Source organism: Delphinus delphis, chromosome 2 (assembly GCF_949987515.2).
Source record: "Delphinus delphis chromosome 2, mDelDel1.2, whole genome shotgun sequence".
Classification (NCBI taxonomy): Eukaryota; Metazoa; Chordata; class Mammalia; order Artiodactyla; family Delphinidae; genus Delphinus; species Delphinus delphis.
The window spans coordinates 162,111,018-162,127,552 of NC_082684.1; the positions used below are offsets into that span (position 1 = coordinate 162,111,018).

Sequence of the window (16,535 nt, forward strand, 5' to 3'; positions counted from 1 at the left end):
ATTTCTTCAAAGAAGTTATACAGATGGCCACAACACACAGAAAAAGATATTCAACACTGTTAATTACTAGAGAAATGCAAATCAAAACTACAATGAGGTATCACATCACATCAGTCAAAGTGGCCATCATCAAAAAGTCTACAAATAATAAATGCTGGAGAGGGTGTGGAGAAAAGGGAACCCTCCTACACTGTTGGTGGGAATGTAAACTGGTAAAGCCACTATGGAGAACAGTCTGGAGGACCCTTCAAAAACTAAAAATAGAGTTACCATATGATCTAGCAATCACACTCCTGGGCATATATCTGGAAAGGACAAAAACTCTAATTCAAAAAGATACATGGACCCCAATGTTCACACCAGCACTATTTACAACAGCCAAGACATGGAAGCAACCTAAATGTCCATCGACAGAATGGATAAAGAGGTGGTGTGCATATATGTATGCGCGCGTGCGCACACACACACACACACACACACAATGGAATATCAGTCATAAAAAAAGAATGAAATAATGCCATTTGTAGCAACATGGATGGACCTACAGATTATCATACTAAGTGAAGTAAGTCAGACAGAGAAAGACAAATATCATATGATCTTACTTATTTGTGTAATCTTTTAAAATGATACAAATGAACTTATTTACAAAACAGAAACAGACTCACAGACATGGAAAACAAACTTATGGTTAACAAAGAGAAAAGGCAGGGAGAGATAAATTTGGAATTTGGGATTAGTAGATACACATTACTATACATAAAATAGATAAAAAAGGGCTAACTGGGCTTCCTTGGTGGCACAGTGGTTGACAGTCTGCCTGCCGATGCAGGGGACATGGGTTCATGCCCCGGTCCGGGAAGATCCCACATGCCGCGGAGCGGCTGGGCCCGTGAGCCATGGCTGCTGAGCCTGCACATCCGGAGCCTGTGCTCCGTAACGTGAGAGGCCACAACAGTGAGAGGCCCGTGTACTGCCAAAAACAAGGGCTAACTGTATAGCACAAGGAACTATGTTCAATATCTTATAATAACCTATAATGGAAAAGAATCTGAAAAAGGATATATGTGTGGGGCTTCCCTGGTGGCGCAGTGGTTGAGAATCCGCCTGCCAATGCGGGACATGGGTTCGAGCCCTGGTCTGGGAAGATGCCACATGCTGCGAAGCAACTAAGCCCATGTGCCACAACTACTGAACTGTGCTCTAGAGCCTGTGAGCCACAACTACTGAGCTCGCGTGCTGCAACTACTGAAGCCCACACATCAAGAGCCTGTGCTCCACAACAAGAGAAGCCACCATGATGAGAAACCTGCACACTGCAATGAGAAGCCCGTGCACCACAATGAAGAGCAGCCCCCACTCACTGCAACTAGAGAAAGCCTGTGCACAGCAATGAAGACCCAACACAGTCAAAAATAAATAAATAAAATAGATTAAAAAAGAAAAGAATATATGTGTGTGTATGTGTGTATACACATACACACACATATATATATATATATCTGAATCACTTTGCTGTACACCAGAAACTAACATAACATTGTAAATCAACTATAATTCAATAAAAAAATTTAAATTAAAAAATCATTATGTTGTATATTTGAAATTAATGTTATATATTAACCAATTATATTTCAATAAAAAGCCATAAAAAAGAATAAAGTACCTATGAATAAATTTAACCAAGGAGGTCAAATATCTGCACACTGAAAACTATAAGACACTTATCTCAGATAACCAATCATCACAGGTGAAAGTGTAGAGGCACTCTCAGTTCAAAGCACAAAAGAAGAGTGATACTCCTGCACTCTACATCACAACCATTTAATTTGATTTTGGAAGTTCCGGCCAATGCAATAAGACATGGGTTGGTTATAAAAGCTATACATGTTGGAAAAGAAGAATAAACTTACATTTAAAAATATATATTATACATCAAACACCCAAAAAACTTAGCTAAAATATTACTTATTTATAACACAAATCATCTGTTTTCCTGCTTATACCCTGATGAATTTTTGGTATAATATTATGTTAAGAATTCATAATGCCATATACTGTTATTTGGTTGAGACAAAGCTATCACTTCCCTTTACAAAAATTTTAGTTAAGACAGACTGAGTAATATGTTAACTCACCAAATTAACTTTTACGTATTGGTCAATATATTTGTATATTATCTCATGACTGTCTAAGAAGTTATTTCTACATTTAGTAATGTTCTCACTTCATTTACTTATAATACGGGAACACACAATCATTAACATTTTTATCTTACAAAACAGAAAATCTTTTTACCTTGAAATTCTCTTGCTTCTTCGTAAGTTTGCTTTTTAATCTTACTTTGTAAATTCTCTTCTAAAATATCAGCCTTAATTACAAAAGTTAAAATAAGTAATTAAAAATTATACATCTTAGAACTCTAATTACCTTCTTTTATATCTACAATGTCATTACAGCAACATTTTACTTTTCATTATTTCCTGAATGTATCAAATTTAAAACTGAGAACAATTAATGGATCTGAGAGACATTTGGGAACACTTAATGGTGTGGAGGGACCCACCAAGCAATATTGTGATTCTTCCTCATAAATAATTCCAAATACATCATGTTAATAATTTTTTATTATGATTCTAGTTTACATTTATATTTTCACCTGATTCAATCTCTAGAGAAACTCAAATGGCTTTAAAAAATATTTTTATAAGGCCACTTTAATAACTTACATGATAAAAAAATTGTGAATATATGTTAAATATGTACAGCAATTTGATCATTTCCCTTTTTCCCCAAATTTTAAAATAAGAATTTTCTAGGGCTTCCCTGATGGCGCAGTGGTTGAGAGTCCGCCTGCCGATGCAGGGGACACGGGTTCGTGCCCCGGTCCGGGAAGATCCCACATGCCGCGGAGCGGCTGGGCCCGTGGGCCATGGCTGCTGAGCCTGTGCGTCCGGAGCCTGTGCTCCGCAACGGGAGAGGCCACAACAGTGAGAGGCCTGCGTACCTCAAAAAAAAAAAAAAAAAATTCCTAAATATAAAACAGATTGTATCAAAAGACAAACATTTTATTCCACTTAAATAAGAAAATATTGATGTTTTTAATTAACATTTATTCAAAATATTGAAGGAGTATAGCAATTAAAATAAGTAGCTTTCAAGTTATTGTACTGTATCTTACCTTTGAGATGTCAGTAGCCAGAGTCTTCATTTTAACAAAAGGGGGTGAAACGAATGATGCTGTCGCGGTTTCATTCCCTTGAAGCAATGTTCCAACAGACTGTGAATCTTGAATTTCTTTGCTCAATAATATTCTTGTAAGTGATTTATCATGGGTCTTTGATGAAAGTAGATGGGACAGATCTTCATCAGTTAAAATTTCATTTGAAGTGTTTAAAAAAGGTGATCCATCTTGAGACTTGAGGATCTGTGAAAGATCTGAAATAGCAGGGCTAGCTCTTTCCTTCTCTGAGCTTTAGAATTACGAAACATCTGCTATTAGATTATATGAACAACATTTATTTGTAACTAAAGAATCATTTTCATAATCTATAAGAATAGTAAATAAGCAATTATAATTATTCAGTAATAGTAATACAAATGTGAAATTGATGCTAGATAACAGGCTAAGGATAATATATCTCCTGGGTTTTAAAAGGCACACAGAGGCTCAGCTTGGCCAAGATGGCAGAGTAGGAACACCCTGAGCTCACTTCCTCTAATGGGCACACTAAAATGACAACTATTTACAGAGCAACCATTGATGAGAAAAACTGGATGATTAGCAGAAAAGATCTTCTACTAAAGATACAAAGAAGGAACCACAACAAGACAGGTCAGAGGGGTGGAATCACAGTACAGTCAAGATCCATAGCCCCAAGTGAGTAACCCACAATGGGAGGATAATTACAATGGCAGAGGTTATCCCTGAGAAACAGGAGGTCCAAGCCCCACACTGGGCTTCCCAGCCCAGGAGTCCTACACCAAGAAGACAAGCCCCCAGAATATCTGGCTTTGATGGTCAACGGGGCTTACTTTCGGGAAAGTCACAAGGCTATGGGAAATAGAGACTCTACTCTTAAAGGGCACAAACACCATCTCACGTGGTCCAGGAGTCATGGTAGAAGCAATAATTTGAAAGAAGCCTGAGTCAGACCCACCTGCTGATCTTGGAGAGCCTACCAGAAAGTCAGGAGGCAACTGGAGCTCACCATGGGGGACACATCAAATGGTGTCAGCCATTTTGGGGAGCTCTTTCTACCACATGGACACTGGTAGAACAAATGTCACTTTGGAATACTCCCTCTAGCTTATTAGCACTGGGACCCAGCCCTGGCCACCAGACTGTCAGAACCGGAACCAAGGTTCTCAGGCCAAGTAACTAGCCAGGCAGGGACATACCCACTAGCTGCCTTAAGATGCCCTGAGCCCACAGCCACCCTGGGACATAGCCCTATCCACCAGCAGGCAGACACCAGCCCTGGGACCCCCTGGGCCCTAGCCCCACCCACTAGCAGACGAACACCAGGTATTAGCCACCTCAGGCCCATCAGCCAGCTGCCCAGACACTGGCCCCACCCACCACCAGACTGAAACAAGCTTCAGGACACCCCAGACCTTACAGCTAGCTATGTCATGAACCAGCCCTGCCCATCAGCAGTCTGACACCACTTCCGGTACCCCTAGGTCCAACAGCCAGAGACACCAGGACCTACCAGTGGCCTACCAGTGGGTCAGAACTAGGCCCAGGATGTGGATTCATATACTGGTGGGTGGGCACCAGCCCTGGGACCCCTTGAGCCCTGACCCACACCACCAGTGGGCAAATGCCAGCCCAGGATCATCACAACCCTGCAGCCTACCTTATCAGGATTCAGCTGCCCACCAGGAGGCCAGCACCTGTGCTGCAACCCCTGGGTCCTGGACCTACTCACCAGCAGGCCAACATCAGCACTGGGACACCATGGGCTCCGTAGCCAGTGGCTCTGGGATCTAGCCCAACCTACCAGTGAGTAAACACCAGCTTTGGGACTCCCAGGGACCTACAGCCAGAGACCCAGGACTTACCCAGGATTCAGCTCTGCCCATCAGTGAGCCAGCACTAGCCCTAGGACACCTTGGGCCCCAGCCCTGCCTATCAGCACACTGACACCAGCTCCAGGACCCCAAGACCTGGTGCCATCCACCAACAGGCCAACACCAGTTATGAGACACTTTGGACCCCTCAGCCAGCCCTGTCAGGAACCAGCCCCACATGGCAGCAGGCTGACACTAGATCTGGGAATACCAGCCCAGCAAACACCCAACCCAGAACACAGCTCTGCCCACCAGTGGGCCAGGACTAGCCCTAAAAGCCCCCAGGGTTCCACAGCCAGCTACCTCATGACACAGCCCTGTCAACCAATGGCTGAGAGCCTCCACACATGGCAAGGCCTGGCAACCAACCAGACCAGGGCCCAGCCACACCTAGGAGACTACTCATGGTAGTCAGCCTGCCCACATAGGGGTCACTCCTAGAACAGACAGCTCTGGTGACCAGAGGGGAGTGTGCTGCTGGGACGCATAGGATGTCTCCTACAAAAGGCTCCTTCTCCAAGATACACAGAAAGAAAAACAGAAAACTAGGCAACATGAGGCAACAGAGGATCATGTTCCAAACGAAGGAACAAGATAAAGTCCCAGAGGAAGAACTAAGTTAAATGGAAATAGGCAATCTACCCAACAAAAAGTTCAAGGTAATAATCATGAAAATAATCAAACAACTTGGGAGAAGAATGAACACAGTGAGAAGCTTAACAAAGTTAGAAGATAAAAAGAAGAACCAAATAGAGCTGAAAAATACAATACCTAAAATGAAAAATACACTACAAGGAATCAATAGGAGATTAAATGATACAGAGAAATGGAACAGTGAGCTGGAAAGGAATAATGAAAAGAAAAAAGAATAAAAAAGAAATCAAGACAGTTTAAAAGACCTCTGAGACAACATCAAGTCTATTAACATTGGCATTAGAGGCATTCCTGAAGGAGAAGAGAGAAAAAGGGGCAAAGGACATAATTGAAGGCATAATAGCTGAAAACTTCCCTAGCCTGGGAAGGGAAATGCACATCAAGGTCCAGGAAGCACAGAGAGTCCCAAACACAATCATCCCAAAGAGGACCATACCAAGACACACTGTAATTAAAATGAGAAAATATAAGATGAAGAGAGAATATTAAAAGCAAGGGAGAAGCAACAAGTTAGGTACAAGGCAACTCCTGTAAGTCTATCAGCTAACTTTTCAGCAGAAACTCTATAGGCCAGATGGGAGTGGCATGGTATATTTTAAATGATGAAAGGGAAAACCTACAACAAGAAATGCTCTACCCCACAAGGCTTTCTTTCAGATTTGATGGAGAGAGCAAAAGTTTTACAACCAAGTAAAAGCAAAGAGTTCAGCATCACCGAACTAGCATTATGAGAAATGTTAAGGGAACTTCTCCATGTGAAAAAGGAAAGACAACAACTAGAAACATAAAAAGTACAAAAGGAAAAAGCTCATTGATAAAGGCAAATATACAGTAAAGGTAGTAAATCAACCACACACAAAGTTAGTAGGAAGGTTAAAAGACAAAAGTAGTAAAATTATCTATATTCACAATAAGCATTTAAGGGATACACAAAACAAACAGATGTAAAAGATGATGTCATAAACAGTAATCATGGGGGAAAGGAAGTAAAAACACAGGGTTGTTAAAATTCATTTGAAATTAAGAAATCAGAAATTGGAAATAATCATATATATATTGAGAGATTCCTATATATAAATCTCATGGTAACCTCAAACCAAAAACCTATTATAGACACACACACAAAGAGAAAAGAATCCAAACATGACACTAAAGATTGTCATCAAATCACAAAAGAACAAAAGAAGAAAGGGGAAAAAAGACCTACAAATCCAAAACAATTAACAAAATGGCAATAAGAACATACTAATCAATAATCACACTAAATGTAAACAGAATAAATGCCCCAATCAAAAGACACAGACTGACTGAATGGATACAAAAACTATATATATGGCTACAAGAGACTCACTTCAGATCTAAGACATACAACAGACTGAAAATGAGGGGATGTAAAAAGGTATTCCATGTAAAATGGAAAGCAAAAGAAAGCTGGGGTAACAATACTTATATCAAAAATAAATAGACTTAGAGATTATAACAAGAAACAAAGAAGGGCATTAAATAATGATAAAGGGATCAATCCAAGAAGGTAAAACAATTGTAAATATATATGCACCCAACATAGGAGCACCTAAATACATAAAGCAAATATTAATAAACATAAAGAGAGAAATTGGCAGTAACACAATAACAGTAGGGGACTTTAACATCCCACTCATATAAATGGACAGATGATCCAGACAGAAAATCAATACGGAAACACTGACTTAGATTACTCATTAGACCACCACTACATTAGACCACATGGACTTGTTTCTACTCCCTCATGCCGCAGCATGAGTCCCAATAAAGCCTTGCCTCAATTTCTTGTCTGACCTCATCAATTTCTATTCATTAAAGAGTCCAAGGACCCTGGTCAGCAACAGTATCTCACAGAAAGGAGCCCATACACTCGTCTGGAGCCCCAATTTTTTGACTGCTGCCCAGGACACCTCTAGTTTGCCCAGTTCTGGGGGCCAGCAGGGCTTACACTTGCAGTCACATGGGGCTGTACATATTTGCATCCTTTAAAAGCTATTAGCGGAGGGTCTCACTTCAAATCAGCCTGAATCTAGGAATGAGATCTCCCCTCTAAGACACTGGTCTAGGAACACCCTCAATAACTGAGAATTATTACAACTAAAATAGGCTGCTTGGACAACAACAAAGGTTTGAGAGACAACCCAGACCTAAGGCAGGGTTGAACGACAAGGTCACCTTACACAAGGCCATCCAAACAAAAATAACATTCAGAGATACAAACCACTATGTATAAAATAGATAAGCAACAAGGATACACTGTATAGTACAGGAAAATATAGCCATTGTTTTGTAATAACTTTAAATGGATTATGAGCTATAAAAATATTAAATCACTATGTTGTACATCTGAAACTAATACAATACTATAAATCAACTATACTTCAATTTTAAATAGACAGAAAAAACATTAATGAAACAGTGATAAGTAACACCTGAGAAAGGGTTCAAAGTAATGGTCATAATAATATGCTCACCAAACTAAGGAGAATGGAACACAGTAGGAACTTCAACAAAGAGAAAGAAAATGTAAGAAAAATCCAAACAGAAGTCACAGAGCTAACATCTCTAATTATTAGAGAAAGATAATCAAAACTACAATGAGGTATCACCTCACACTGGTCAGAATGGCCATCATTAAAAATATCTACAAATAACAAATTCTGGAGAGGGTGTGGAGAAAAGGGAATCCTCCTACACTGTTGGTGGGAATGCATACTGGTGCAGCCACTATGGAAAACAGTATGGAGGCTCCTCAAAAAACTAAGAATAGAGTTGCCATGTGATCCAGCAAAACACTCCTGGGTGCATATCTGGACAAAATTATAATTCAAAGAGATACATGCACCCCTATGTTCACAGCAGCACTATTCACAATAGCCAAGACATGGAAACAACCTAAATGTCCATCAACAGCTGAATGGATAAAGAAGATATGGTACATATGCACAATGGAATATTACTCAGCCATAAAAAAGAATGAAATAATGCCATTTGCAACAACATGGATGGACCTAGAGATTATCACACTAAGTGAAGTCAGAAAGAGAAAGACATACCATATGATATCACTTATATGTGGAATCTAAAATGTGACATAAATGAACTTATCTACAAAACAGAAACAGACTCACAGACACAGAAAACAAACTTATGGTTACCAGAGGGGAAAGAGGGTAGGGGAGGGATAAATTATACAGAATGGATAAACCACAAGTTCCTAATTTATAGCCCAGGGAACTATATTCAATATCCTGTGATAAAATATAATGGAAAAGAATATGAAAAAGAATGTATGTGCGTGTGTGTGCGTGCGTGTGTGTGTGTGTGTATATATATATATATATATACACACACACACACACGCACGCACACACACATAACTGAATCACTGTGCTGTACAGCAGAAATTAACAAAACATTGTAAATCAACTACAGTAAGTCCCCTACATATGAACCTTCAAATTGCGAACTTTCAAAGATGTGAACATGCGTTTGCATGTCCAATCACGTAAGTTAGTCCACATGTCTGGTGTAAACTGTCATATGCGTGCATCCTCTACAAGTGGTTGTGCTTTTGTGTACTTTATTGTACAGTACTATACAGAGTACAGCAGTACAGTATCTTTATTTCAAGCCCAGGATGTCCGGAAGCAAGTGTAAAAGCAGTGGTGATGTAGCTGGTACTGCTAAGAAGCACCAAGCGATAATAATGGAAACAAAAGTGAAAATAATTGAGAGAGTGGAGCGACAAGAAGAAGAAGTACTGAAGAACTGAAGAGATTCACAATGCAGGAAATGGCAAGGGGATTTTCTTTATTTGAGGAAGCAATGTTAGTTTTTGAGGCATAGGACCTGAATGTAGAACAGTACACATGAAGATTGCAGCAGCCATTGAGAATGCAATCCAGAGCTACCATGTCATCTATGACAAGAAAAAAAGAGCTACTAACTAGACATCACTAGAACCGTTTTTCAAGAGGATAGGTAGACTTGAATCCAGCAAGCAACCAGAACCTGTGTCATCAACGTCAGGCGTGAGTGAAAATGCAGCTTGCCCTCCCTCTCCTATTTCTGATCCTTCAGCTCTACCATCTCCCACCTCCACTCCCTCCTCCAGTCTATAACTCTTTTTGCCTGTTCACTCGATGCCAGCTGTTGTACTGTTCTACTGTACTTTTCAAGGCACTGTACTATAAGATTAAAAATGTTTACTTTTGTGTTTGTTTTTTATGTATCACTTGTATGAAAAGTATTATAAACCTATTACAGTACAGTACTATATAGACAATTGTGTTAGTTGGGTACGTAGGCTAACTTTCCTGAACTTATGCCAACAAACTGGACTCATGAACATGCTTTTGGAACAGAACTCATTCGTATGTAAGGGACTTACTGTATACTTCAATAAAATAAATTAAAAAAATAAAAATTAAAAAATAGAAGCCAGAGAGCTAAAGAATACAATAACTTAACTGAAAAATACACTAGAGGGGTTCAAGAGCAGACTAGATGAAGCAGCAGAAAGGATAAGAGAACTCAGACAGGGCACAGGAACCCACCTAATCAGAGCAGCAAAAATTTAAAAAAATTTTTTGAGTGAAGATAGCTTAAGGGACTAACAGGACAACATCAAGTGGACTAACAGTCACATTATAAGATTCCCAGAAGAAGGAGAGAAAAAAAGCAGAAAGCTTTTTTGAGGAAATAATGGGTACAAAACTTCCCTAAGCTGGGGAAAGAAACAGACATCCAGATCCAGGAAGGCCAGAGAATTCAAAATAAACCGGACTCAAAGAGATCCACACCAGGACACGTTATAATTAAAATGTCAAAAGTTAAGGACAAAGAGATAATTTTAAAAACAGCAAGAAAGAAAAAAAAAAAAGCAACGGGGCACCTCCATTAAACAGTCAGCATATGGACTTCCCTGGCAGTCCAGTGGTTAAGACTCCACTCCGTGCTTCCACTGCAGGGGATACGGGTTTGATCCCTGGTCAGGGAACTAAGATCCCGCATGCTGCATGGTGTGGTCAAAAAATTAAAACAAACGAAAAAGAAAAAAAAAGGAGTCAGCATATTTTTCAGCAGAAACATCACAGGCCAGAATAGAGTGTTGTGATATACTCCAAGTGCTGAAAGAAAAAGATTCCCATCCAGTACTCTACCTGGCAACATCTTTGTTCAGAATTGAAATAGAGATAGTTTTCCAGACAAGCAAAAGCCAAAGGAGCTCATCACCACTAAACAAGACTAACAAGAAATGTTTAGTGACTTCTTTAAGCTAAAAAGAAAGGGTGCTAATTAGTAACAAGAAAGCATGTGAAAGTGTGAATCTCACTGGCAAAGGTAAATATATAGTGAACGTAGTGAATGCATCATTTATAAAGTTAGTGTGAAAGTCAGAAGTCAAAAGCAGTAAAAATAACTGCAACCACAATAACTAGTTAAGAAATACACAAGACAAAAAGATGTAAAATGTGACATCCAAAACATGAAACATGGCAGGGGGAGAGTAAAAATGTAGGGCTTTAGAATGTATTTAAACTGAAGTTGTTATCAACTTAAAATAGACTTATAAATATAACTTGTTACATGAAAGCCTCAAGGTAACCACCATGCAAAAACCTATAGTAGATACACAAAAGATGATAAGACATGAATCTAAGCATACCACTAAAGAAAGCAAACCACAAGGGAAGAGAGAAAGAGAAATAAGGCACAGACAGTGAAGGGATGGGAAAAGGATATTCCATGCAAGTGGAAACCAAAAGAAAGCTAGAGTAGCTATACTTCTATCAGACAAAATTTGAAACAGAAACCATAACAAGAGACAAAGAAGGGTATTACATAATGATAAAGGGGTCAACCCAACAAGAGGATGTAATATTATGCATGCAATATAGGAGCAACAAATATATAAACTATTAATTGACCTAAAGGGATAAATATATAGCAATACAATAATAGTAGGGGACTTTAATACCTCACTTACATCAACGAATAGATCATTCAAACTGAAAATCAATAAGAAAGGATTGTCTTTAAATGACATATTAGATCAGATTAACTTAACAGATATATATAGAACATTCCATTCAAAAGAAACAGGATACAGATTCTTCTCAAGTGCACACAGAACATTCTCCAGGATAAATTACATGTTAGGCCACAAAACAAGTTTTAACAAATTTAGGATTAGAGTAAAATCATATTAAGTATCTTTTCCAACCACAATATTATGAAAATAGAAATAAATTACAAGAAGAAAACTGGAAAATTTACAAATATTTGAAGATGAAACAACATGCTACTGAACAACCAATGGGTCAAGAAGGAAATCAAAACCAAAATTAAAACAGTACCTTGAGACAAAAGAAAATGGATATACAACATACTGAAATATAGGGGATGCAATGAAAGCAGCTTTAAGAAAAAAGTTCATAGTAATAAATGCTTAACTCACAAATAAGAAAAATTTCAAATAAATAACATAAATTTACACTCTGAGAAAAAGAAGAACAAAGCCCAACTTTCGTAGAAGAAAGGAAATAACAAAGATCACATCGGAAATAATGAAATGGAGTCTAAAGAAATGACCAAAAAATAATCAATAAAACCAAGAGCTGGTTCTTTGAAAAGATAAACAAAAATGACAATTAGCTAGACTCACAAAGAAAAAAAGATAAAAGGCTCAAATAAATAAAATCAGAAATAAAAGAGGAAACATGACAACTGATATCACAGAGATACAAAGGATCCAAAGGGACTACTATGACAATTATACACCAATAGTATGGACAATCAAGAATAAATTCATAAATTCCTACAATATACAACCTTCTAAGACTGAATCATGAAGAAAGAAAAATTGAACAGTCTGATTACTACTATTAAGGATAATGAATCCATAATTTTATTTATTATCTCTGGAAATTGGCATTGTTAGGGATATTTATTCTTTCCTTGTTATTTTCTGAATATTTTAAATGTTCTACAGAGAATACATGCTGTTACAATAAATACATACAAGTAACAGTATAAAAAAGAAAATAGCCTTGTGGGTTCTTGCTACTAAGTTTAACCTCATATTCAGTACATTTATAAAGCTAATGATCATTTTCCCTGGAACCTATCAGATTTTCCAGTGTTTGTTCACAGTGATTTCTTCAAATCCAGATACTTTTACTGAAAGCAGAGAAACTGTCTACAGTAAAGATGCAGGAATAAAGATGCAGACATAGAGGATGGACTTGAGGACACAGGGAGGGGGAAAGGTAAGCTGAGACGAAATGAGAGAGTGGTATGGACATATATACACTACCAAATGTAAAACAGATATCTAGTGGGAAGCAGCCGCATAGCACAGGGAGATCAGCTCGGTGCTTTGTGTCCACCTAGAGGGGTGGGATAGGGAGGGTGGGAGGGAGACGCAAGAGGGAGGAGATATTGGGATATATGTATGCACATAGTTGATTCACTTTGTTATACAGCAGAAACTAACACACCACTGTAAAGCATTATACTCCAATAAAGATGTTTAAGAAAATAAATACATAAAACTCCTTAAACAAAGGTCCAGGACCAGGACACTTCCCTGGTGAATTCCATCAAATATCCACAGAAGGATAAACACCAATCTTTCTCAAACTCGTTCAAATAACAGAAGAGGAGGAAATATTTCCAAACTCGTTTTACAAGACCAGCATTACTCTGATACCAAAACCAGACAAGGTCACCACAAGAGAAGAAAATTACAGACAAACAACCCTTAATAACATAGATGCAAAAATCCTCAACAAAATGTTAGCAAACTGATACAACAATCTATTAAAAGGATCATACATCACGAGCAAGAGGGATTTCTATCAGGGCTGCAGAAATGGTTCAATATCTACAAATCAATCAATGTGATATACCACATTAACAAAATAAAGAATAAATGTTGTATGATCATCTCAATAGCTGTAAAAGAAAAAAACATTTCACAAAATTCAACATTTATTTATGACAAAAACTCTCAACAAAGTGGGTATAGAGGAAACGTACTCAACAAAAAATAGGCCATGTATAACAAACTCACAGATAATGTAATACTCAAAGATGAAAAGCTGAAACCAATTCCTCTAAGATCAGGAAGAAGAAAAGGATGCCCACTCCTTCCACTTTTAGCAAACATATTATTGGAAGTCCTAGTCACAGCAATTTGGCAAAATAATAATAATAAAAGGCATCTACATTGGAAAGGAGAAAATAAATCTGTCACTATTTGCAGATGACATGATAGAGAAAACCCTAAAGACTACCAAAAAACTGTTAGAAATATAAAGTTGCAGGATACAAAACTGATTAACAAAAATCTATTGCATTCCTATACAGTAAAAATGAACTATCCAAAAGAGAACTTAAGAAAACAATGCCACCTACAATTGCATCAAAAAGAATAAAATAGCTAGGAATAAATTTAACAAAGGAAGTGAAAGACCTGTACACTGAAAACTATATGTCCTTGATGGCACAAGACACAAATAAGTGGAAAGATATTCCATGCTCATGGATTGGAAGAATTAATATTGTTAAAATGTCCATAATACTGAAAACAATCATCAGGTTTGAGGCATTCCTTATCAAATTTCGAATGGCATATTCACAGAAATAGAACAAACAATCCTGAAATTTGTATGGAACCATAAAAGATCCTGAATAGTCAAAGCAATCTTGAGAAAGAAGAACAAAGCTGGAGGCATCATGTGCCCTGACTTCAAACGATATTACAAAGCTATGGAAATCAAAACAGTATGATATGGGGGGAAAAACAGACATCGATCAATGGAACAGAGTAGAGAGCCCAGAAATAAACCCACACATATATGGTCAATCAATTTATGATGAAGGAGCCAAGAATATACAACGGAGAAAGGACAGTCTCTTTGATGAATGGTGTTGGGAAACTGGAAAACCACATGCAAAGAATGAAACTGGACCACTTTCTTACACCATACAAAAAAATTAACTCCAAACGAATTAAAGACTTGAATGTAAGACATGAAATTATAAAACATCTAAAAGAAACATAGATGATAAGTTCCTTGACATAGGTCTTATTGAATTTGGGGGGTTTGACACCAAAAGCAAGACATCAAAAGCAAAAATAAACAAGTGGAACTACATCAAACGAAAAAGCTTCTGCAGAGCAAAGGAAACCATCAACATAATGAAATGGCAACCTACTAAATGGGAGAAAATCATATATCTAATAAAGGGTTAATATCCAAAATACATAAAGAACTCATAAAACTCAATTGCAAAAAAAAAATAGTATCAATCTGAGTAAAAAATGAGCAGATGATCTGAACAGACATTTTTCCAAAGAAGACATACATATGGCCAATAGGTACATGAAAAGATGTTCTAAATCACTAATCAACAGGGAAATGCAAATCCAAACCACAATGAGACATCACCTCACACCTGTCAGAATTGCTATTGGCATAAAGACAAGAAATAACAAAGTGTTGGTGAGAATAGGTAAAAGGAAACCCTTGTGCACTGTTGGTGGGAATGTAAATTGGTGCAGCCACTATGGAAAAGAGTATGGAGTTTCCTCAGAAAAACTAAAAATACAACTACCAGATGATCCAGGAAATATCCACTTCTGGATATTTTTCCAAAGTAAATGACAACACTAACTGGAGAAGATATATGCAGTCCCATGTTTAATGCAGCATTATTTACATTAGCCAAGGTATGGGAACAGCCTATGTGTCCACTGTTGGGTGAACAGATAAAGAAAATATTATATATATATACACACACACACATACATAAGTGCATGCACACACGCACACGCGCACACATACACAGTAAAGTATTATTCAGCCATGAAAAACAATGAAACCTTGCCATTTGTGACAACATGGATGGACCTTGAGAGGATTATGCTAAGTCAAATAAGTCAGACAGGGAAAAACAAATACCATATGACCTCACTTACATGTGGAATCTAACACAAAATAAAACAAAAACTAAGCGCATAGATACAGAGAACAGATTGGTAGTTGCCAGAGGCAGGAACTGGGGGTAAGGGGGGTGGCTGGGCAAAATGGGTGAAGGGAGTCAAAAGGTACAAACTTCCACTTATAAAATAAACAAGTCTAGGGGATGTAATGTACAGCATAGTGACGACAGTTAATAATACTACACTGAATATTTGAAAGTTGCTAACAGAGTAAATGTTGAAAGTTCTCATTACAAGAAAAAAAGTTCTGTAATTATGTATAGTGATACATGTTACCTAGACTTGTGGTGATCGAGTCACAATATATGTAAATACTGAATCATCATATTGTATACCTGAAAATAATATAATGTATGTCAATTATACCTCAATAAAAAATTTTTAAAGATAAAACATTATTTTATATCTGACAAGTCTGTATTGGATCAACTGTCCTGAACAAAAAAGGAAACATCTGGATTACCAAAAACCCACAAAAATCAATACACAGTTAATTTATAGATTCAAATTCCAGATAATAATGAACTGATATAACCAAAAAGCAAAAGGCAAAATTCCAAGCAAAAGATAGTACATAGAAAAAATTTTAAAATAATATACAGGGCTTCCCTGGTAGTGCAGTGGTTGAGAGTCCGCCTGCCGATGCAGGGGACACGGGTTCGTGCCCAGGTCCGGGAAGATCCCACATGCCGCGGAGCGGCTGGGCCCGTGAGCCATGGCTGCTGGGCCTGCGCATCCAGAGCCTGTTGCTCTGCAACGGGAGAGG

At 38.0% G+C, this 16,535-nt stretch overlaps 1 protein-coding gene across 21 annotated transcripts in view; it reads right to left on the reverse strand.

The window, feature by feature from the left end:
* CCDC7 (coiled-coil domain containing 7) overlaps window positions 1-16,535 on the reverse strand; it is a 300,965-nt gene that overhangs the window by 190,967 nt on the left and 93,463 nt on the right. For 17 of the 21 annotated variants that reach the window (XM_060006163.1, XM_060006164.1, XM_060006166.1 and 14 more), the window contains 2 exons: window positions 3,182-3,427; window positions 2,299-2,371 (listed from right to left, as the gene is read on the reverse strand). In XM_060006163.1, coding sequence (XP_059862146.1) covers window positions 2,299-2,371; window positions 3,182-3,427 — 319 coding nt within the window. Of the gene's footprint in view, window positions 1-2,298; window positions 2,372-2,770; window positions 3,008-3,181; window positions 3,439-8,286; window positions 16,521-16,535 lie in introns of those variants that run through there. The other 4 variants (XM_060006169.1, XM_060006179.1, XM_060006181.1 and 1 more) reach the window with 4 other exon arrangements.